Source organism: Euwallacea similis, chromosome 2 (assembly GCF_039881205.1).
Source record: "Euwallacea similis isolate ESF13 chromosome 2, ESF131.1, whole genome shotgun sequence".
NCBI classification, from domain to species: Eukaryota; Metazoa; Arthropoda; class Insecta; order Coleoptera; family Curculionidae; genus Euwallacea; species Euwallacea similis.
In genome coordinates, this window is record NC_089610.1 from 6,064,059 (window position 1) to 6,089,622 (window position 25,564).

Consider the following 25,564-nt stretch of genomic DNA (forward strand, 5'->3'; position numbering starts at 1 on the left):
GAGTGCCTACCAGCCTTACTAAAAACTCCTTTTTCGATAATCGATAATAACCGAGCCCATACGGATTCAGCATCCTTTATCTTTAGGTCACCATTAATTAAATAGGTCGATTATTAATTTCTAGATAAATCAACGCCCGGTAGATTTTCACGGTACTTCGGGCGATCGAGGCTGTAATAACACTTTAATTAAAGATAACTGAGAATTTGTGGTGAGTTGTGTCGAAGTGATACCAAATTTTGTTCACAAATATGCCTTCATGGCTTTATAAAGCTTGTATTTGCGGCTTGGTCAAAGATAACTTCCGAATTATTGTGGTTGGCATAATCGAAATTATCACTTGATACAATGAAACGTTTCTAACTGCATTTGCACGTACTACATAGAGTGGTTTCGGGTTTGTTTGCTATTCGACAAATATAGTTTCAGGTGGGATGATAGATTAAATGTTTAGGGTGGAGGGGAATTTAATAGTATATTATACATCAAGGTAGTGGAGTGCGTCATTATGATTCGACCTAAAATGTCAGACTGGGAAACGTGACACAAACGCGGTGCATGTACACCATTATTGGGCGTGTTGACTTTTATCTCTCTATTTACGCGTGAATCTTAAAAAGGACCCACGGTTTTCAGTGAAGTTTTAGGTAATTTTAAGGTAGATCCGATGCTGCGAAATTCTTCTAAAAGTCTCTAATTATACCGGAATTTTCGCGGGATCAATAAGTGAAGTTGAGAAATGGCACAAAGTTCAGGTATCTACTTCATCAGTTTAATGAAAAAGATTGGGATCGAAAAATCTCATTTTGTAAACTGAAACTACATTTATAAATCGAATTCCCCATTTAGCCCGAAATATTTACTTTTCTAATGCGTGCACCTTATATTTGTGATCTGATTGTTATGACCAGTGTTATATTGCTAAGAATGTTAATTGCTTCATTCCGCAATAGAGAGCTCTTGAGCACTTTACGGCTAACCCCCCTTACGGTATTACCCTACCGCAAGCAATTAAACAGTAGAACTATTTTAGAAGTTCTCGAGATTGTGTTTGTTCGGGTTATAAGTGGAATTATGCCTGGTGAAGGTAAACCCAATTATTTTTAATACTTATTACCATGAAAAACTCGATAATAAATTAAATATCTATTTAGTTCCGGAATATTTAAAAGTTTTGATCATAAATAAATTTATGTGAGTCTGTTTTAGCTACTTTTTGCGAATAAATTTGTTTTTATGTAACATAAAAAAACTTTTAAATAGTTTTTTCCCTATTAACTTTAAACGCCATCATTAATTGGGACGTCGACTGACTGTGAAGTACGTTTTCTCTGATTTTTTCTAAAACTGTTGAATAACAGGTTAATGGTGACACGTACATGGCTCATTATTTATCTAGCGAGCCACAAAGTCAAAGCAAGCAGCTTTTACAAGTTTCATTAATTTACTTAAATATACGTATTAACGTATTCTATTAAAGCACGCCAACTCTTCCATAAACTGATATGACAGCAATATAACTCAAAACAATTACCCATATATCGTGATTATTAATTAACGAACCACAACTAATCAATAAACCTATTGCAACAGCCGCCAAGCGATAAATGGGCTATAAATCTCAATATATTATCATAGTCGACTTAATTCAATCAAACAATACATATTTTGGACTTCGATAGGGGATTGTAGTAAGTCAATACTGGTTGATTAATATCCTTGATTGAATTGCTCTACTATATGCATCCCTAACTGGTTATTGACTTGACATCAAACAACAAATTATTAAAGCATTCCGACCTGGAAATAAACGAAACACCACAACTAACATTAACAAATTCATTTACAACACTAATGGAAGTCGAAAAACTTCTCAAGGGGAACGAATTAATTAATCCGAAACATTAATTTCAATGGTCGATAACAGCACAATGAAAGTTGGAAAAGCTGGATTATAGGCCTTCAAGGGGTCTTGTTGAACGCGGAATGCGCCGTATGCGCTAAAATATCGTTGAAGGGAAAAACTTTTAATAAATAAGGTGCCTTTGGGAGCGCAAATGCATGTATTGAGGCTGTAAATATAAATATGTGTCTAAAAACTTAACCCAGCTGGATATTACCTAATTATGTTAAGGGGAGGTTGTTCCGAATAACAGTGAGTCTGCATCACTAGTTATATTTAAATGTGTTGTTACCAATTATATCAACAACTGATAGAGAATCAAAGACCAGACGATTGAAATTAAAAGCAAAAATGAAAGGCAAGACCCAGAAAATGAAAAAAACGAACTGAATCTCCCAGCAACGGTCCACTTTCTCCTGCTAAATGACAACTAATTTGGCGATTTGTCATGCTTCTTTCAAACACAAGAAGACTTAGCGACGCCCACTTTCACTTACTAAATGTCAGATAAACGAGTGACGTATCTCGCTCTTTGAAACAAAAGAACACTCGATTATCCCGATGAGCGGACCCAGATTACGACCATTTCGTTTGCTGCCGCGACAACACCAGACTGAATATGCAAAAACTTTACAATGTGCCTTTTATAAAGGTACGAGTCATAGCTCGAACGATAGCGAGGATTGTATGGCTTCCAAGTTTACACAAAACTTTACAGTCCTCTGCAAACGTCCAGTTCATAGGCCCGTAAAATAATATCCAATATGAAGTAATATGCGTATACACAGTGTCTTAGAAACGTTGATACAACTGGGTATAAGGTGGTAGCAGATAAGAAAATAAAGCGACTCAGCTAAAACTTCCTCACACGAAAGTTGCCAGTTTTTGCTCCACAGGATGTCGGGCTAATTTTTTTAATTCTGTAAATTGGGATAAATTTCTCAGTTGTAGCTGCATCGTAATTATTATTTTTCAATGCCTCCGCCCCTAGTCAAGAACGAATGTTATTTCTAATAAGTTTTAACTGAAACTAGTCTACAATTTCGCCTCTACCTCTGTGCGAGGACTCATCCCCAAACAGAGTTAGAAAAAAAAGCAGATTATTGCATAGCAATGTTGGTTAATTTATTTGTTTTACAACGTCGTCATGAAATTTAATTTATTATCTGCACCACTGGTCTGAACTCCAGCCACTGTACCTTTCTTGTTAAATACTAAAATCTCTGCTCGATCATCATTTCGCTTGGCCTAGGGACCCTTCGATCGACGGGTGAGTGATTGGCAATTATTTGTTTGTATTAGTCAAGGCGTGCTATGACCACTTTTGGCAGAAATCCCCAAATAATCCAACGTTTAGAGACGATACACGAAACACCAATTCGACATGGTTCTAATTTATCACTAAGGACAGTTTGCGCAAACTTCGGCCAAACTACATTCAAGTTTAAGCTTGGCTTAAATTGACAGTTTTTCATGTAGAAGTGTCAATTTAAAGCTTAAACTAAAGTTCGGCTCGTGGACTCATGGGGAGTGTGGGGGTAAGGACCATATTATTATTAATGTGCTGGTAATTTTAACACTCAGTTAGTTTCCATAGAAGCACAGAATCTCATCAATATCGAGGCCCAATTTCGACGTTCCTATGGAAATTAGCTTGCAGTCAAAGTTAACAGCACATTAATAATTCAGCCTCAAGTGACGCCATCAAGTGCTTCGATACTGCCGTCTTTAAAGGGTTATTATTAATACATATGTAATTAATACTTAACGAGGCTTAACTATTTAATACTTAATAATACTTAACAAGCGGTCAAGATACGCTCATTTATGTTTGATTCGCACTTTTCAGTTACACGTGCTTTAATTTGGAAGCATTACTTTCCATATTTAATTTTTGCGCAAATTCTCCATTAAATGCCAATTTCAATATTCTTCCTGACCCACCAGATTTCAGCACCAACTGTCGGCATGGAATGTATTATACTTTATTTGACGCGCCCTATATCTGTTTGAGATTAATACGAAAACAAGAAGGTGATCGGTTTGTTTGCTTCCAATGGTTAAGTAGTGTGTATATTTCTTAGTCTAAGGATTTTGATCGCTTTATTGATCAGTCAACGCAATCCAATATTGCCTTAGCGTAATCGTAATCGTAATCGTAACTGACCGCGATGTCCGACAACAGTTGCATTCTAATCCGTCAATTAGCGGCTACGCTTACGTATAAGATAAACGTAGATTTATAATATTTCTTTAGAGGGCCTGTGCTTTGTTGCGTAATTTTAATTTTCAGTTTCAAGCCAAGAAGACTTCACTTCACGAGAGAGTTTTTCTGTTGATTTGCATGCCATTTAATAGAATTTTTCATAACTGATTAAATATAAAAACCACATCTATAACCTGTTAACATACCATGAAGCACTTTTTCTACTACTCATTTCATTTATCCCCCAGTTTGTGGAAATTTTAAAAGCTAATTAGCCATAAACAGTTGTGAAATGTACAGCTATGAATTATCTCTAACTACTTTAAATAATTCAACAGACTTTTTAAAGCCCAGCCGTAATTCTGTTGGGTAAATGGCCGAACTTTTTTAATGATACTGTTATGGTCAAGGGTAATTACCTGCACGATATCTCCATGACTTTCGCCGTTGGCAGTAAACGTGAGATGGCAGAGGAAGGGCAGACGTGCGTCCGGAGATTTAATGACACGTAGGTCGTACGTTTTGCCAACATCTCCGTAGTATGTCCGGTTGCATACTGAAAAATAATTAAGCAGTATTATATACGGTGTCCCAGATAGTTTAGTTCGCAAACCGCATTCACGGTTGGTAACGCGGACCTTGATGTGTTAGCTCTGGCCATGACAATTTATCCAACGACGATGTTTAATGTTAACGGAAGTATTTACAGCTCATTTAACCCCAGTGCTATCTGCAGAAAATATTCGGAACTCTTAAGACCGGCGCACCCTTACGATTTATCTTGCACGACTTTTCAGTCGCATAAATCGAACGCGAGATTTCAATTTGGAATTCGCGCATTTGCGTTAAAAATGTTGCACTGACTCCCAATAACTTCGTGTTCCATTTTTGCAACAGAAAAGTCGTGCTTCTTGAATCGCAAGTATGTTGAGATAAAATACATACTGGACAAGGATGCCCAGCAAGGGGATCTCGTAAACGGTAACAGATACAGACTTGGGTAGATAGGAGAAACGCTGCGCATTCCAGGGAGTAGTCTCGTGATGCAAACACTGCTATAAAATTCTTTTTGGTTTTTTGAGTTTTTTCGAAGAAACCGAAATTTTTGTACTTCTTTTTTTCAGAATATCACAGGAAAGTGTTGATAAAAGTCGATATTTCTGTAGGCAGGTACGGTATCGAAACGCTATACCTAAAACTATTAGTAGGTATATAAAAACAGCGTAAGAATGAAGTCTACGTGTGTAATCCCACATTTTCTATAACCCCCGTGTTATTCTAATTTACTTTTCTTGAAAATCACGTTTCACACCGATTTTGATTTGATATCACGTAACAATACAATCCCGTCGATCTGACAGAAAATTGGAGGGCAACAAAGAGTTTCAGAAGGCGATGACCGGACAATGTTGTTTCAATCTCGCAAGTTCCAGTCGTTTATTTTCTGGCTTAAGAAAATTACTATCGACAGGAGGAAAATAAACAGAAGAGAAATAATATTTGAGCAAACTCGTTAGTCCGACGTTGTCTATAGAAAATGCAATCGCAAGTGGTTACGGCCGATTGACTTCGAGAAAAATAGTATTTTTATCAAGCCCTGATTTAGTTGTTTGTACAACTTTCGTGAATGCCCTAATAACTATCTGTTAGAAGGATTTTTTTTTACCATTTTTTAACGGTGTTTTTTAAAGTATACGACAAAATTTCATAATTCTTCTCCACAATTTTCATTTGTTATCTTCTATACCGAATTTTAAAGATTACAAAATAAAGTTTTATGTTTTTAATTTTTTAGCTTTTACGCAGAAGTAGATACAGTGAATACGATTTATGTAGGAAAAGTTGTGCACCGCTCCTTTCGAATATTTTTCTCAACTCTCGAAACACCCACTTTGCTTTTTTTTTGGTAAAATATATGTCATAGTCACCAAGATTATGCATAATTTCTCTTATAAATTTTGTGCAACTTTTATGACTACAACATCCATTTTTCTGTTTGTAATAAAACAAATGTCACAAAGATTGGGAAAATACGATCTACGTGGACATAAAATTTATGGCTGCTTGCAAAAATATACTTATTGTCCCAAAAAAAGTTTGTGGAAGAAAAATCGAATGCACTGCCTCCTAAAAAATTTCTCAATTGTCCTAGCGAATATTCTCATTCAAAAATTGGGAACAATGTTATCGGACGTTTATTAATTTTGATGCAATCGAAAAATATAAATCCCGTTTACATTTTTCTACTTCAACGTTCACTTCATTCCAACTCAGGTCATTTCACATATATTTCTATCTGATAAATCAAGCGGCAAGAAACGCCTTATTCTAAACTTAAAGCGTCTAAACCCATTGATATATGTGCCGTATTTTAAAATGAAAAATGTCTGAACAGCAAGCAAATTGATTCATCGCGGCAACTATGGCATAACTTTAGATTTAACTGATGCATATTTGTTACTGCCGATTCATTATATGCATCACAAATTCTTCCATTTTTTCTTTGAAAACAAACTTTATGAACTTGTTCGCTTATTATCAGGCTTTACGTCTACTTAAGGGTTTCATACACGTAACTACTAAACCGTGTGATTGTCGACTTTGCAGTTTCATGAATGGTCATTAAAAATTGGTTTACTTGGGAGTAGAACAAATCAATTTTGAAATTTCGCAAATTCCAACGAGCTCCGAAAAGAAAAGAAGAAATCGAAAATTTCTAAAAACGTTTTAATTTTTTCCTGCATGCAAGCATTAAACACTTACACTGTGCCAATCATATCGTTTCACCATTAATTTAAGGAAGGATAGATTATTGGAGAAAGAAAAATGCTTTATTAATACTATAAGAATTCTACATATATAAAATTGTTCTTTTGAAAGAATACAAAATAGGGGCACCTAGAATAAAAATAAGTTATTAGAATAATGGCTTCGGGACGGGAACAAAAGGGGTTTAAAGTACTGTGGTCCATTTAGCGCGCTGCCTGTATAAGCGGCCTGTTTGGATTTTTGACACTTTTACTTAGATTTTTTCTTTTATTTTGTTTGGGTCCAGCTCACACGTAAGGGTTGATGGAGCGGCGGAGTTGCATGCTATTCTCGTTCAAAACCGAAAATAATTTTCACTTTTTACTTAGGGCTCGAGCAAAAACATTTCCTAACGTTAATGTTAAGGTAGCCGAAAATTACCTACATATGTTAACCGAACGAGAGGCCGCACATTGATTTTTTATTAAGTAAAATGTATGCTATATACATATGTACATTCACGTACAGGCAACGTTGTAATATGGAGTGCTTTTAAAAATTCAAAGACATTTAAACACTAATTCAACCATATAAGTTCCGCCATGATTGTTTGCGAGTTCAGAAATGAAAAAAAACAAACGTTTTTTCAGTGTAAACTAGGTGTCAGGAATAGAATACAAAAACGAAACTTGAGTGACTTAAGTGTACGGCATGTCAGTATGTAAAATATGTGAAACGTTCCGAGAATTTCTCGACTCAGTTGCGGGGAAATGGTAAAGGATGTTTTTTTCCACCAGCTATTGTGACAGGGGAGTTTCCTGTGCTCCACACATTTTATACACTTTAGTGCTGTTAATTTTCGATTTTATAAGAATTCTTCTCAAGATTTTGAAGACAGTGAGGGACTTGTCATTGACTCGTTGAGAGGAGTTTTCGTTCGAGGTCTTAGCAAAGGGCGAACGTTAATCTCAATCTGTTTTAGCTGAGAATAGCGTGCACTTCCGTCGCTCCAAAAACTCCTGCTTGTCTGCGATACTTTATTCCTAAACAAAACAGAACAAAAAATTTACAATGCGCCTCAAGGGCATAGAACATATTTACCTTTACCTCGGAAAGATGTACCTAGATTCGAATACATGTTTCAGTGTTATTAATATTATTTGATTTAATTAACAACTTTTATCGTATGACTACTTTTTAAATATGTAGACCAAAACTGTACTTCGTAGCTAAAGTCTATCCGAGCTCCTCTGATTGATTAACCGCATAGAATTTTGACGGAGAGGAAAACACGCACCGTTCAAACCAATCACTTTCGCATGACTTTTTAACTCACCAACACACGTACAATTCAATTTATCAATGTTCTCCAACTGCAAGGTCCTAACAACTTTAGCAACTTCGATAGGAATGCAATGTAGTTTGTGATTGGCTGATAAATCGAACTTTCTAACAGTCTGCCCGTCCGAAAAAAGATCACGTGGAATTTCGGTCAGGTTATTTCTTGCCAAGTTCAACATAGAAATATTTTTAAATCCTTCAAAAGCCCTGCTGTTCAATACCGTAATATTGTTTCGGTCCAAGAAGAGTTGCCCTATGGTAACGCGAGTCCTGAAGGCATTTGGTTCGATATGATGAATTTTATTTTTGCTGAAGAACAACTTCAGATCTGGAAGATCATCTTCTTCTAGACTGGAATATTGGATGTTTTGCAGAGCTCCTTCAGGAATCACTTCGATAGCATTGCGCGTTATGAGCACCACTCTTAGTGATGGAGTGTTTTTAAACCAGTTCACGTCCCACTTGGTAATAAAGTTGGAATTTAATTTAATTTTCTCCAGCCGCGGCATGTCATCGAAGGCAGCACTGTCTATAATTTTAATCTTGTTTCTGTTAAGGAGAAGTTCTGTGATATTCAAAGTATTAAACACTCCTTTGCTAATGCGCCTTAGCTCGTTGCCTTTTAAATTTACTCTGCTTAGCTGAGGCAAATTGGAAAAGGCCCCCGGAAATATTTTCTTTATCCCGATGGACTGGAGGATTAAGTCTTGAAGCGCTGGTAGACTTTTAACAGTCTCCTCGTGAAGCTCTTGAAGAACGCTCGATCCGGCTACTTTTAAATATGTCGTCGTGTCGGGGACTATTGGAGGGCAAAGGCTTCGTATGTTCTTAACATTAATTCTCGCACCATTTTTCCGGATCTTGATCCAACCGCTGAACAATAGATAATCTTGATTTTCGCACGAACCCACGTCAAACACTCCCAAAAATCCTAAAAAAAGCACTACTTTCCACCACAGCATTTTAGTTATGAAATATGCCTAATTTATTCGAACTAGTCGCGCATACCACCGAAACTACCGCTTATGTGTTTAATAACTTTTAAATGAGGTCGACTTAATATTGTGGGTTATCAACGGATTTAATTATCGGAAAATGTCGTAATTAATAAATTACTAGGAATGGGAGTCGCTTTTAATTGATTGCTTTGGTGGACTTGACAGTGCAATTTCTCTTTGAAGAGGTCCAATGGGATATGGCTCTATTATGCTCATTTTAGGATATGCAAATCATGCTTTGATCACTTTACTGAGTTTGCTAATTCTTAATGCAATATTTAATATTTGCAATACAATTAATCTTAATGTTGGTATTGATTTTGTATATAAACGATAAAAAAAAAATTAACGACGAAGATATTGTATGAAGGACAGTATTTGTGTGTGTAGAACAACAAAGCATATCACTGTTTCCATTTAATTATCGTCCATTTGATAAGGTCAACTTCTTTATGTTTATGCATATGCTAGGTAGATTTATTTACACACAGACTATCTGGATCTAGACGCTACACTTCTTTAAATTTATTGTAAATTGCACCATATACAGGGTGGATTCCTTCGAAGTATCACCCGTTTTAAAGCGGATATTTAGTTAATCTACTAAGGTTTAACCGCAGGTAAAGCATAGTTTATTGAGCTCTCACATGATGAGAGAGCATCATATCCACAGGAGAACTGAGCCATTTGCTGCGCTCGTGACGTTTAGGCGAGAATACACACAAAACTAAGGAAGGAAAAGTTTAAAGTATGCGGCGAAAATGGATTACAGTACAGAAAAAACCCATAAATTTTCAGATTAGGGATTTTTTTCGAAAACGCTTAACAAAAGTCGGGTCAAGCTTTCCGATTAATCCAGAGAAAGATGACGTAAAATAAAAAAGTTTTATCTTTGCAAAATATATTGCTTATAAGGGACATAAATCCTCGCTTTGGAGTTGCTTAATGGGATTCTATGTGCCATTTATATTTAGCTTATTGATATTAAAACGACATGGGAAAAAATCGAGAGGGAATAGGCTCCTAAGTAATTTATGAAGCAAACGCGTGAAATTGGGAAGAATAATATCTTTGAGAACCCCTCTGGCTCTTTTTATACCGTGTATACTTTCATATCTCCTTGGCTTAGGCAAACAGCTTTCATTTATACTTAAGTGCAATGCACGTCTTCCGTCAACGAAGCAGTGATAAATCGATTTTCTTAAGGGGCCTTTTATGGAAACGTGCTCAAATGGAGATGAGAAGTTAAGGATCGTTTTACTAAATTAATAGAGCCGTCGGCGTCTTTTCTTTAACATTGTGTTATGCAATTCAATGTTAGCTATAATATTTTTCTCTCTTACCGCCAACAGAGCAGAGTCTTGTTACTAAGAGGATATTTTCCTCTAGGAGAGGAGGAACCGAGCAGTGGCAAAATTTTTGAATCTGGGTCGTTGAAGGTTCCCCGAGAATGACTTTAAAGTGTTTCAATCGTTAGTGTGCGGCAATGTCTAATAATATCATCGTCGCTTTAAGGACGTTCTCCAGGAAATTCCAACTCCTCAAATTCAAGAACCTGACTCCTGAATATTTAGGACGTCTGCAACACTTCCTTTCAAACTATTCAATATCCTGATGAAATGCGATGAGCTAACTGAATGTGCTACTGACCTGTACAATACATCGGCTCATCGGATAAATCTCCACAGTCGTCCCTTCCATCGCAGTATCCATTGAGACGAACGCATTTACCATTACGACAAGGAAATTCACTAATCCGACACGCAGCGCCGGAAGTGGCTTCCTGTAGGTGCCCCAGAAGGAGCAGGATCGGACATATTAACAACATCATCCTGTAACAAAGGAATGTGCACGTCATTAGATTACGTTTAATAACCCATTCGATGGTAAGTAATAATGATTAAAAATTTCCTAATTCGTTTAAATACGGTCGTCCTTCAATTTTAACTCGTCCGAGGTAATGAAAGCTTCGGGAAAAGATCTTTTTCAACAATAAAGTAACCGGCTAACTAAAACAACAACAGTACAAAAAGATAATTAAAAACTTTGAATAGCGTGGCCTGGACTTACTGTAGCTGGCTAACTGCAGGTGACGAATCGCTTCATAACTTTACGGAAACCGCAGCCGCTTCAAGTTAGCTTTGAAGTTTGCCTAATTACTTGCCAGTTTTTCAGCTGGCTATAAAGGTTTTCTTTTGGGTTATGGCAAAGTAATTTTAAAATGGCAAATTACTTTCGGCGTGTTTTATATAAATTTGTTTCCTTTGGCTGGCTGTTTACCCAAAGAACTTGTGTTGTAATTACGCCGCGACGGATATAAGGCTATACACGCGGAGCAGGGTTTCCTTGCACGACGGACGGCGTTCGGGAATTTAAATTTAACTAAAACGCCAAGTGGAGAATTTAAGCCGAAGACGAGATAGAAGTGCATAAAGGAAGATGTAGGTACATCAACACCAAAACCGCCACAGTTCCTGAAAATTAGGGTTGCTTTTTTCAGGATTTTTTTGCCAATATTACCTTGGAATACCAGGTGGGTGCCAAGGTAGCGATAGTGATACCGCTGACGCGAGGCGCCCTCTATAATTGCGCGACACTCTAACGTACATATGGAAGCCCTGAGATGAGGTCCTCCTTTAATATGCCAGTGAAATGTTTCACTCTTTTGCACTATTTATTACCGCCTTTTCACCGGATTTGATTGGGACATATGGAAATCGGAGGGAAACGGGAATTTGAGGTGACAAATGGTGGTTCACTCGCAGGAATAACTAATGTGAAATTGGGGTAATATGGTAAGCCACTCGTCGCTGTAATAAGTTAAAAACCGAAAGCGTGTCTAACGTAAGCCAGAGGCTGATCACAAACTTTAACATTACAGAACTTAAAATCTAAAAGTTTCTTCATTATAACACAAATTGCTGTCCTAATGACAAGAAATTTCCACGAAGAAAATCTGGCTCTCCTCTACTTCAAAGTTAAAACTATTCCGAAATTTATTATCTGAAACGGAACTAACCAGACACGAAAATTGGATAATTGAACGACTTTCTTAAACCAACCGAGTATTTACGGGGAACTTACTCTGGGCTTAACCGAAAATTAACTTAAAGCATATGATCATAAAAAGAAAGTTTCAAAGTTGAAAACTTTCGCAATTTTCGAGAGCAATTTCCTTGTTATTTATAATTGGTTCTGGGCCGAATGGGCCATTGTTCGGTAATTAAGAAGGACTATTTTTAAATTCCTGGCATTTGAGAATCTGTTAAGATTTCGTTCGTTCGGTTATGTGTACTCGAACTACTTGTTGATCGCAGTGGAATCATTTATCTTACCTGAAGCTAAATGTTTGACGCTTGTCTTTTACGGTAGAAGGTTAAACATCCCATGACGTTTAAAGGGGCACTGGGACAGAAGTTGTTTGACTTGCAAATGAATTTGTGTGTGCGTTGATAATGGCGTAGCAGTAGCGAAATTTGCATAATAAACAATTTGTCACATTTGACGTTTACATTAAATAGCGCCCGTAGACGTCTAACGGGTGCACTAACCTTTCATAATTGTAATCCGCTAACAATTTTGAGTATTTATCCCTCCAATACTAAGGAAAAAGCGACGTGAAACTACGAAAATCGTCAAAAGCTTACTTTTTTCCAAAGAAAATCGCAGGTCACTGCAGAAAGGCAACTGGAGAGGACATTAAAAATTACGAAGCGGAAAAAGGAAGAATCCAAGTTCCAGTGCTGACTAATCAGCATTTCCAACGTCATGAATATGTCATAAAAAACAAATGCCACAAAATACTTCGACAACTCGATTGTGCGCTATGGCATGATTGAAAGGGAGTTTTCGAACAGATTTTCGGAACCCTTATTGATACGGTGGTCCTTATTTGTGCGGCCGCGCCTAGTAAAAATTCTTCACTGAGTTTCTTATAATTCGATATTTATTAACGGTCTCGTTAATTAATAAAACTTTAACCGAAGTCCGCAGTCCTGTTCTGGGTATGTCTACAGGAAATCCCCAACTGAAAATTAATCATACAGAAAACGAATGGACAAGTTTGTTATTAACCCAGAATCGCCTAAAACATGTTCCATCTAAGAAAATGAGCCCCAATTCCAAGCGAAATTATACCCACTTCACCCGTCTTACCCCAGTAAATCCATGTCTATCGAAATGATGGGCCCTTAATTAAACCTCAATGTTAGGCGAACGAATTAATCCAAAGAATGGCAATGCACATATTATGCACATGTTACTCGTTTAAAACTCGGGGAGAATAAATTATTGTTCATCTGCCATTAAAAGAGCTCGAAAGTAGAACCTGGAAAATTGAGCTAAAGTGGCGCAATCAAAGGACGCATTTCAAAAATATACATTAGATATAATGATGAGCATTTCAGTTTCAACAAACTATTCTTATTTTGTCACATTTCACGCTGAAAGGTTTAGCTGGAGCAGAAAAAGTCGCAAAAAGAATTGCGAGAAACATTTAATTAAATTAAACGAAATATCTGGAGACCGTTATCAAGCCTCTCTCCTTTTGGCTTGTGAAAGAAGAAAATTAAATTTGGTTGAATGATCTTTTTATATGAGGTTACCAGGGGTTAAACCGGGTTGACCGTTTCTTGGGGCACATTCTTAACATATTTCAGCCACAAAGTTCCAGATTGCGATGCATAATTTGGGGGCAACCGTTCCTCTTTACCCTTGAGACTAATAGAAGTGATTGACGTTGGCCTGCGTGCCGTGATAGCAAAACTCAGTATCTAGAAGGTTGAGATGTTGGTTGTCGTTGGCAGTTCCGGTGCAGGTACGAGTTCAGCTTGAAGCACTTGCCTCTTTAGCTTAAATCGACCTTGTGCTCAAACCGAATATCCACGTATGTCATGTCGTTGTAGTTATGATAATTACGCGTTTTAGTACTGGTTGACGCTCTAAATTGAAATTACTCAATGCGAAAAGCGACCACGACGGCCGCCATTTTGGACCACAAATCGGCGCGAAATTCAAAAATCGAAAGTTACGTAACCTGTAATTGTTTAAGCTGACAATTTCATCATTCGTCAATCTGCCAGCCAGTAGTGCTCGGGCATATGTGAAATTGTGTAGCATTATTGGCGGATTATTTGATTGCCCTGACCAAATTAGTTTACGCACATGATCATTAATGATCTGACCGTTTTGTGATTTTGTATTTATTTTTTACTAAGTTTCAGTATTTTGCTGAGTATTTCTCGCAGGTTTGCGCACGCGCCACATGCGTTAATCGCGCGTCATTGACAAGTCCCCTGTCATGCGTCCGACCGCTTGCTCTTTACACACCCACCGATGAGCACTGTCTTAAATCTTCTTGAAGTCAGGTCTTGCGTCTCCGAACTTTCGGCATTTCGAAACTCGTCATTAATTGGTACCCAACTATTTGTTTTGAATTCGTAATAAATGTGCCGCAAAATACACAATTCGCTAATGCGCAAACTTCGTTGTTCCATTACTGAAAATTACTCTCTGTTGGAAAATGTCTATTAGCTTAATCGAACACAAAATACATCAAATTGAAGAGGCAATATCGCCATTTTGTGTGGAATTCCACATAACGTTCAAGGACCATCAAGGCTGTTACCGCTAGTTGATGTTGATACTTTTGATTTAACATCCAGCTTTTCGTACAAATTAGGAACTACTCGCGTTTAAGTGGAGTTATGGTTGGGAATAAATTATTGCAGTGGATTTGCCACATAAAGCCTCAGGGGGAAGCTTAGTAAAATTGATGCAATCGGCGGCATGTGGTAATATTCTGCTTACCCCTATTGAATTAGGACGGTAAGTGCTGCTTACTGCACGGTACTTGACGAATCTTATTATCACTGTATTCATCAGGAAAAAATGATATTGCGAGACACACTGGCATTTTAAAATAGGCCTCAATGGTAAGTACGTGGTAAGCACGTCTCCGCTGATAGACTTGAATGGGCGTCTAGGCCATCCCTAAGTACCAGAAGTTTGCGAAAGTCAACTCCTTCTAGTATCCACGAAGAAATATCTGGACAAGAAGAAGTGCGTGAAGAATCGTCTCTTCTAGATGAAGACGCGTTGCCTGGCAAGATCCAGAGCGAGTATTCACACAAACTCTTTTGATAAGCAATATTGCGGGCTGGACAATTGCAACTAACCTAAACTAACCTGAACTAACCTGATTGAGAAGCCTGTGACAGCAGGACCAACTCGATGTGATCGTTCAGGAATGAGGGAGGCGAAAAAGTGCGGTTTGGTTGGTGTACTAATGAGATCCATATCAAAACAGTTTGATATTCATCCTCTTAACAACTAACCAGTTGTTTAAACACACTAAATCCCATATGCAAACAACTGGTTTACCATATTAACTGAATCAAATCCGGTTTGGCATTTCAAATTGCAGACCTGCATTATGCAGAATGCAGTTATTTGAGGTGCATTGTATAGTATCCGGCACAATGTATGCATTACGTTAAAAGCTTTTCCTTCAAACTAAATTTTTTATTAGTATCTATATCTTGATAAAGGAATAGGATAAGAATACGGCTTCAGGCAACGCTTGGCATAATTCCAGTTAATATATTCCTGAATTAAACCAGCGACAATTCCGAAAGCGAACGTGCCAACCGGTAGTTTAAGGCCCCTTCACCCACTACCATCCATAAAATGTCAATACGCGAGTTCGCATCCCTTAATCCCTATTTAGTATGTTCTCGAACGAGAGAGAATGTATAACGTATTATCAACGGTCCCTGATTTATGGACGTCTAAAACGAGGTGGCGCCATACAAAAGAAAATTACTTTTTTACAAAAACTTCGATTTTACTAGGTCCGATCTTAACCTAAGCCTTTGTTGCCGCGTTAAGTGGGTTCTTTCAATTTACTGCTAAAGCGGTAGTTTACGGGGAAAATAAACAGTTGTGAGCTTTTTGAGGAATGAGATCTCTTTTTCTCATTACACCTTCCACTTAATACTATCAATTTCTATTTCGAATATGAAGGCGATCTCTTAAGGAAAGCCTTATAACGACACCCCGTTTGGTGTTCTGGCGGCCGGATACTGTGGGATTCGCATGGGCGCTTACTTACTAAAAACCTCAGGTTTCCTTTTCTACCAGCTGGTAACGGCCCGGAACTGTCTCTGGGGGATAAATCGTTAGTGTCGAGGGGCTTGGGGAGTTGACTGTCAATCGCTTTTAGGCCCAGGATTATTGTCCCTCTTGATTGGCACTCTCTATGCGCTGCTTTTTCTTAACGATCGGAGAAATGACATTGCTACAGCAGTACCACCTTGTTTTGCAGTCCAACATCCCGTTGAAGAGGGAAGTTGGAGTTAGTTTCTCCACACATTCTTTTAGCACGTCCTCTTGCTTTTCGAATAACGGGCATTGGCAGGTGCAGTGTTCTGTGGTATCCACGACTCCGCAGTTCCTGCAATCCGGATTAATTTTCTTTATTCTGTGGGTGTAGTTCTTGAAGCTCCTGTGTCCGCTGAGCGTCTGAGTTAGATAGAACTTCAGACGCTTATATTTGCAAGACGTCCATACACTTATCGCTTGGTCCACTGCCTCTTGTTCGCTTGTCGTGTCCACCGTGGTTGCCACTTCTGAATGGTAGTTCGCTTGGCTTCCCGTCTATTTCCCTTCAAATATGGAGGTGGTGTAACGCACGGCTTTCACCCACAACCGGGTGGTTTTTCTAACAAGTTCGGAAAATAATACTTTCCCGTATGAGGCGGAGGGAAGTATATGGTGTCCGGTGATGTTGCTCGAAAATCAAATTTCGAGCAGTCCGAGGCCCTACAGGTAATCTACCCGGGGTAAGCAATCCATTTTCCCTGCGGTCAATAGTTGAAATAACGAGAAAAAATCAAAATCCATAACCGGCCTGCAGCGTTATTGAAACGTAAACACTGAAATAGATCGACATTCAAATTTGATTTTTATGACCCTCCTACAGGTATAAACCTCTCAATAAAAACGCAGCCTTCATGGCTCGGTTTTGCGTTGCAGTTATTGCACTACTAATACGAGTTTATATGGGATGCAGCGAGTCATTTAAAATGCGAGTTGTCATTGGCCCGTTTTCATATATCACGTGTTATATTTGAACCGCCCAACCACACGAAATGACATCCATATCCGTTAACCTATCCATTGGGCACCGTTTCCACCCAAAATTGTTTCAAAAGCTATCAATCTAATGGAAAAAATGGTTTAACGGATTTTAACTCTCACCATTTCGGAGCGAACAAAGTCTCTACCTGTCAATAAAAGATCGTGCGCGCGTGCGCGTGCTTTGCACACGTCTACGAGTGTGAAATGTGGACCTTCCGCACGCTGATCGAGGGATAATAATATTGCTTTGACGTGACAGCTGTGAAACTTGGTACTTGTGCGTGTGTTTTAACGCATTAAATGTTATGTTGTGTGTTAAACGCACACCGCGTGTACAAACCTGTGTATAAAGGATGGTGATATACGTATTAGACAGCACATTTATATTTTTTATATGTGAAAATCCGTATTCTGCCATATCCCCATTTCAAAAGCCTCGCAGCTGGCGACTTATCGCCCCCCATTCATCCCTTTAACAGGGCCTCAAATACGTATTACACGTATACAAAACATTTCTTGTGGAGGATAAGCTTGCATCTCAATACGTTATCCGCTTTAAGCTTCGCAATATGATGAATGTTTTAAATCTACTTTAAATTTCCCTTCTATCTTTATGGTAGAGTGCGCAAAATCATTTAAAATATATTTACAGCTTGGGGGAATGAAAATATCGCCACACGTTTTGCATATCCTGACGATGTTCTTTTTTGTCTGGTTCAAAGGCATGGAAAAAGTAAAGCGAACATCATCATGTTTGATTTATGGTTTTTTAGTAAACTGCTGAATGGCCAGAAGGAGATATTATTTTCCCTCGAGAGGCCTGTCGATATGTTTGTTAGTCCCATGTCATGACGTGCGCTTGATTTGCGTGAGGGGCACATAAACGGGACGTTCGTTCAATTAATTCGGTTCGGTATTCAATTCGGTTTTATCCTTGAACGTTGTCCATTAATCGTTTCTACCATCAAAACTAGTTGACTAATTTATGGGGCTGATTTCCCCCACACGCTGTTCCCATAAACAACTTTCCTCTCGGATGGTGCTAAACTCAGTGAGGCCGTGAAAAGACAATTTCGCTTATTTTTCAGGGCCCAAGCAAAATTCGACAAAAACCGGTGGTGAAAAGATCTAAATGGAAAAGACGATAATGGAAGGATTACACCGCTATGGCAACAAGTCAGATGCGTTTCCAAGTGTCATAGAGGATTTGAGTAAAATTCATATAAATTGTCTAATAAAACGTACAGTGCCTCAGTGATGCCGTCGATTTAAGGCTCAAAAAAATGAAATTTTGAAAAAAATGTTTTGGTGGAAGCTCTGCCGCAAGCCTTGGATTTTCCAATGCGCAGCAAAGCCCATTCAACGTAGATGCCAGATTGGAGCAACAAGACGTTCATGGATAATTTCATCTAAGTAATTTTACCGGTTCGGGAAGTAAAATTACAAACAAAACATTAGAAACTAAAGCTAAATGTTTTCCTGCTTTCACGCATTATTTCCGCGTTCCGGGGCTCCAGGGCTTTATTGCGCGAATTTTTTCTTGCAAATACTGCACAAACGCTCGGGCTTGCAGCGGACAACTCCCAAGATTTGAAATTTCACGCATTCATCAACTTTGCTTCGCTCACGTAATAAAATCAAACAATCCGCATGGGCAAACACGGATATTCTGCAAATGCTTGTGTGGATAAATGAGGCATTTCCGACATGTTACTAGTGAAAAATTGGCAACATTTTTTATTTTTTTCCCTGTGATTTGAAATACAAGCCGTTTCTAGGCCCTTTAGAGGAAACGTGATAGACGGAGTATCGATGGCGAAGGCTCAAAGGCAATTTTAATGGCGCCAACACATATGCATCTGCAACGGAAAAGTCACAGTATGGCCTCAAATTCAAATTTTCGACATTTTTCAAAAGTGCAAATTTGAATTTTTATGCCTCCTCATGGAAGTGTGCATTTCTGCCTTATCCCACAGAGTCCAAAATGCAGACATGCGCTCTTATTAGGTTGTTTGAATAATTTTTTTTTCATATCATACCATCATTCATTCATATCATATATTCATCATAATTTTTTTTTTTCAAAAATTTAATCAATTCGAAATTTTTTCACATTTTACGCAGCACTACAATGAATATAAAGTACAAAATGGAAATTTGCTGGCAAATTCACCTTGCGGTTATTCCATTGATAGTAATTGATTATGACAGATGTACATACTGAAAATAAAATCGAGTACAAATGGCCACAAAATTTATCCGATAATTGAATAAATTAAGCAAAAATGAGATTTGGTTCTGAATTGTGAATCATGCCCCTAACACTTTATTAAAATTCCTAACCGGGAAATTACGTTCCATTTGTTAGATGGCATTATAACCACCATGAATTCGTTATGTCATTCATAGAAATATGCAAAATTCAACGGAAACTGGTGGCTAAATTAAAATTTAACATCGGGGCTAAAAATCCGCATTTCGTCACATTTGTGTGATTTTGCGTCACTAGATCCATTGAGAAAGAACAAAATGAACACTTCAGCGATAACCAGGTTTTATCCTGGTATCAACAAAAAACTAACAACCTGCCGGCTTTCAGTGACCCGGGTTTCAGTGAGATAAAGCCTCCTTGTGAATACAAAGAGATACTGCAAGTCCTTGAGCTGATTGCCCTTGTTTTCCACTTGCGATTAAGGAATATTACAACAAGATAAGTTCGTTTCTTATTTGGAAGGGTCTAAAGTCGAGAAGCACGGCCACCTCACTTGACAAGACACATCCGGAGCGACGCTGAACTGATGTTGCTCAAGCCTCCAATTTAGATTAAGACGGAGGCTTTCGATGGGAGCTTGCAAACGGTGGACGCAAACACGAGGCGAAACCGATCATTAGAGTATTGCTGAGTTCATTCAAAAGAGGGTTTCAATGGTACTGTCGAAGGGGGGGGGGGGGGATCCCAAGGGGCTTATGGAGTGGAAATTCCCATGATAGAGGAGTAGAATTTCTTCAGTCGCTATCGGACAATAATCAGGGTGGGCATAGACAGTGAATCTTTTTAATATGACATAGACTTCAAAAACTAAGCAAAATATTTATGTAATACAACACTGTTAATAATTATTCACTCTAGGACCAGTTAGAAAAGGTGTTCGAAATTGTCGTCTTTAGTTTCATTCACACAAATTGTAGCTCGCCTTATCCACGACTCTGTGCACGATGTTAGAAGAGATTTTTTCCTCGAATTATTTCTGCGGCGGAATTGCATTTTCTACCCGTTCACGCAATTTTTAATTTCAATGGTAAACACCAAGCTTTTCGTATAACCTCACAGATGAAAATCATATGGATTTAGGTCTGCTGATCCCGCGGGGCATCTTATCGATTCATCACGACCTATCCATTTGTTAGAAAATTGGTTATATAAAAAATTTCTTATTTTTTTTACTCTTTTTCACATATATTTTGGTTGTTTTTGAGATTACGAAAAGTTAACTCGAACTTAAGGATCCACTCTGTAGTGCCTGGGAATAAGGCTGGAAAGTGGGCACACTAACACAGATTGACGGGTTTGGTGCGGTAAATTCGCGATTTGAGGTGATCGCAGCTCTCGAGCTTAATATTCCATCACTAAGCCAATCTTCTTTGACTACGTTGTTAAGAGTATGTGCCACTTCCGGGGAACCACTAATATCAAAAGAGGCCAGCGTCGCCGGCTCCTATAAATCATTATACATGCACCGTGCAAAGTTCAAACTTCATTTAAATTCATAACTTCATCAACCAGACAACCAAAATAAGATCATCTGAAAAATGTAATTTACGCCCTCGGCATCTATCAACAGAGAAGGCGGATAACTTAGAGAACGCTGACAGGATAGGAAATTAACTTCTAATACTACAGATTCTGAATTATTGAAGTCTGGACGTCGTGCCTTTTTATGGAGAAAGAAATTCTATTCGTTAAATATGAGATCTGTCTAGGATTATTACGTAAAAGTTTTTCGTCACCGAACAGTGAAACGGGTGGATGTACAGGCAGAAACTTTTTTGACGTGTTGTGAAATTCTCTGGGAAAATACCGCAATAAACAATAAATCCTTATCCAGTTACCCACTAAATTTCATTTCAAAACTTTTGAATAATTGTATTTGTTTAATCTCCTCGAAATACAAGAGCCACTTAAGATTTTTTGCGCAGTCAGATTTATTAACTTGTTCTCTGGTTGTATCTTGCATTTTAATAAATTGCCCTCGGAATCTGTTTGTTTCTCGGTTGCAGTTTAAGGAAAATACGGCCGTTTTTGCAGCTAACTTTAAGATTTATTGAAGTGTAAACATAGAAGCTCCGTACTTAGAGAATATGAGCATAATATTTTTGAGTTTTTAAAGAAACAGCCCGTTTAAGGTTTTTTAATGCCTGCAAATTTCTCATTCACTGCTGGCGAGCAAAACAAAGCCCTTTGATACGTACAAATTAAAATAATCGTCTTTAGTTGGTCTCCTCTATGAGGGGACTTTGTGTATGGAACAACGGAGCATGCACATGGCCAAACGCATGTACCAATTGTGGCCCTGACAAATAATGCTCGCCTAATGGCGAACACACGGTATAAAATAAGCGCTCGTTTTAGACGTTGATATGTGGGGGTCAAAAATCTATCCGCATCTCCACGTGGTGACCCCTGGATGTTTCTTCCCTCAGTCCGGGTACCCCCCCGGGAGGGAGGTGTGAGTGGAGTAACAGACGTGGAAGGCAAAAGGATGAACGTTCAATGGATAAACCCCAGGAGCACCTGGACGCGAGCCTGCCGAAGAAACTTCATTATCAGAAACTAGCCTTTGGGGCAAACATGACGGGAAATGCCGCAGAAGATTAAGACGAAATGGCGAAGGTACCAAACACCAAAGGACGGCCGTACACTTATGGATGCAGAGAGAAGCATCTGAGGAAACACAAAAATATGCAGGAACAATTTGCATTGCCGAAAGAAACCATTTCTGTCAGATGTATATATCAGAGTTGGTAACAACACGATGCAAAAACAGAAGAACAAAAACCAAGTGATTGGAAAGAGGAAGAGTGCCCCGCAACTGGAAAGATCACAAATCGAGTATGGGAAGGCGCGGAGGTCCTCTCGATTATTCGAAGGAGGCAAAAAAAGATCAGATTAGTTCAGGTTAGTTCAGTGGCGAAGGGAGGACACTGATCAAAAAGCAGATGATCCAAGCATGGGAGAACCCATGGCAGGCATACGACAGCTGAACTAAGACGGAACATACAGGTATCACCAGTTCAAGTTGGAACGTAGGAGGAATTGTACGAGTGGGGAAGGACCACATAAGTTTTAATATGCCTCCGACAAAGAGCAAAGAAGTTCGTTGAAGTTGGCGGAATGCGTCCGGTTGCCAGATCCCCCACCTTTTCGGAATTTTTGCTTATTTATAAATTAATGTACATTTCCCAGTTATAGCATAACTTAGGCACGTCATTGATGAATATGATGACTTGAATCCGCTGATATTTGTTTATGACTTTTTGATGGGTCCGAGACTCAGCCAACGGCACAGGCTGCAGACTCGAGGTCAACTGATAAACAGAAAGGGACGATTCCTTTATCGCTTAAAACAATGTTGGAAAACAAATAAATTTACCATTGCAGGTAAAACATGTAAGGAATTTCGATTTTAGCGTACAGAATTTCTGTGTTTCCATGCTTTTTTCCATTTATTTACATTCCTATTTTTTGCTCTGATATTCGCAGCGAAATCTATACTAATCTAAACATCGAGGTGGAGAACCCGGCCGGATTGACGCTCCCATTTCATTGTTGGTCTTTGTCGGAGGCATATTAAACCTCATTCGGTCCTTATCCCGCTTACACACTTCCTGTGTTCCGACTTGTGATACTTTTACGTATCATATTGAATACTATGAGGTTCCCATATGTTTTGATCTTATTTCTATTAAGTAAATATGGTAAAAAATCTCCAAGTATACTGGGTGTTTCGTTAGAAATTTCGATGCTGGCATCAATTCCAGATATAGCCGAGATACTTCTAGTCAAGCTGTTTCTATAAGGTACCGTGCGACCTAGTGTTGCTATATACCTGATTGGAGGAAGCGCTCTTTCCTAATGCTCGCAAATTTTTCCACGGATTCAAAGAAAGCACCCAGTATATGCGCTCTTCATAGCGCGCCGATTATACATCTCTATCAGACTTGTGTCTTCAGATGGGCGCGTAAGTCAAACACCCTGAGCCCAAGCCATGTTTTCCCCTTCGGATTTCGTAAATGATAGTCCTTCTTATCGCCACGTCTCATGTTAACCCTCGGATTTGATTATAATAAATTAACTCGGGATGGTGACAGGTTACTCCAACCTAACCCTAAGTCAACGAGACATGAGCAAGTTTAAATTGTGTGGCACGTTTCTTGTTAATTCTGTTTCCGGCATTTTGAAAAATTGTAATTGCTTTATCTTCATGAAATAAATTGGCCACTCGAGAATTTTTACGTGGCCAGATTTATTAACTCGGCCTGTTTGCGTTTGTGGTTTATCATGTTCTGGCTGGGACCATTTGTTTTGCTATCCAACACAAATTATGCCGTATTGTTAGTGCATATTAAGTTTACGGTCCTCATTTTTGCTTCTTCAGCCCTCAGTTAAAATTCCACCCTGCATAAATGTGTTCTCTCAAAGTAGCTTGCCGTATAACCGGCATCGTTAACTGAATAATTCATATGGTGTGCTGTTTTATGTATTCTTTGATGGAGTTATTATTAGTGGGCGAAAATAATTAAAAAGAGATATAAAAGAGTCGTCAAGTGTGCTATACAAGCCAAAAATCAGTTTTGTGTGACAATATACGGACATACCGTTCACACCCATTGAAGATATCCGAATAAAAAGTCGCAATTCGAAGGTAACGGAAATTTTACAACAATCTTCTACAATTCTCCGACGTAATACTTGAAGATTCTGTACAGATTAATCATAAATCACGCATTTAACTATCTCCAAGGTCTCTCTTAAAAAAAAGTCGAGAGGTGTAAGGTCGGGAGATCTAGCTGGCCACTTGGTAGTATGTACCTTTTCTGCCAATCCATCTATCAGGAAAGTTATTGGCAAGAAACTGTTGAACCGGTAAAGCATAATGGGGAGAGACACCATTCTTTTGGAAATCTCATAAATCAACAATAAAATTTCACGGGATGTTACTTTTTTGGACTAAATTTGAACTAAAAAAATTCAAATTTACACATAGGTTTTTTGAGAATTTAAAGCCCTTTAAAATTATATATTCCTTGACCCATGCTCTCTACAATTACTGCAATATGTTTATGATCATAACCGTAGTAGTATGTTGAATGGAAAAAAAACGCCAGCTCAGTAGTCCCTTTAGTCAAGGCCTCTGATCGAACTCAGCAAATGCAACTTCTGCACGAGCCAGAATCGAAACAATTTGTTTTTACTCTTACTTCGAGGAGGTTCAATCGAAATCTATTGCAGTTAGATCGTATTCCTTCTCCCGTTGCTCCACTTTCTTGAAAAACTGTATTCAGAAGAGCGACAGCAAGAGGAGGAACGATGCCACAAAATTTCTGACGATTTTCCGGCGGGTTTTCCGCTTGATAACCGTTACCTGGAATATCTTCGCAGCTTGAATATTGTAAACTATATTTTCATTTTATTGGAGTTTTCCCGTCCAATAATTCAATAGCGCGATTTCAACGCCAGGAAAATTCAAACAGCATATTGGCGTATCGAATGGTTTATCAAAAGTAATGTAGTGAAATTTGCTTGTTTAAAAATATTTGGAATAAGTTATTAGAAGCGCAAATGCAATAAAATGGATCATAAATAACGAGGTGTTTATTCAGCTAACAGAACTATGGAAAATTATAGTGTTCAGTGTTTGGTATATTTATATATGTGTATGATAACATGAAAAGGCAATTTGGCATGTTAAGTAGATGAAAATTATGCGGCTATGTAATTGGAAGCTAATGATCTGCATGATTTCAATGTTCGGTGTATGATTAAATAATTCGTTTATACAGGGTGGTGCAAGATTCTAAGTCGCTGATTCGGGGGTATTTAATATACCTAGTGTCCCTAAATTAAGTAGCAATAATTTAAGAGCCAATTCTACGACCAAAAATATTAAAAACAGTTCCTATAAATATAGGACGGCAAATGGACACTAAGGGCGGTACAGCCCTCTCAAG

At 38.3% G+C, this 25,564-nt stretch overlaps 2 protein-coding genes across 4 annotated transcripts in view; both read right to left on the reverse strand.

Annotated features, from left to right (window-relative positions):
• LOC136419135 (uncharacterized) overlaps positions 1 to 25,564 on the reverse strand; it is a 77,967-nt gene that overhangs the window by 19,199 nt on the left and 33,204 nt on the right. For 2 of the 3 annotated variants that reach the window (XM_066405303.1, XM_066405306.1), the window contains exons 2-3: positions 10,847 to 11,028; positions 4,529 to 4,665 (exon numbers count right to left, since the gene is read on the reverse strand). In XM_066405303.1, the coding sequence (XP_066261400.1) occupies positions 4,529 to 4,665; positions 10,847 to 11,028 (319 nt within the window). Of the gene's footprint in view, positions 1 to 4,528; positions 4,666 to 10,846; positions 11,029 to 11,266; positions 11,441 to 25,564 lie in introns of those variants that run through there. The other variant, XM_066405304.1, reaches the window with a different exon arrangement.
• LOC136417181 (leucine-rich repeat-containing protein 70-like) lies at positions 6,972 to 9,358 on the reverse strand. The gene has a single exon (XM_066402734.1). It carries the CDS (start codon positions 9,158 to 9,160, stop codon positions 8,087 to 8,089), a length of 1,074 nt encoding a protein of 357 aa, XP_066258831.1. The 5' UTR covers positions 9,161 to 9,358; the 3' UTR covers positions 6,972 to 8,086.

Coding starts and splice junctions, on each gene's coding strand:
- LOC136417181 (XM_066402734.1), bottom strand. CDS start 9,160: ATGCTGTGGTGGAAAGTAGTGCTTTTTTTAGGATTTTTGGGAGTGTTT.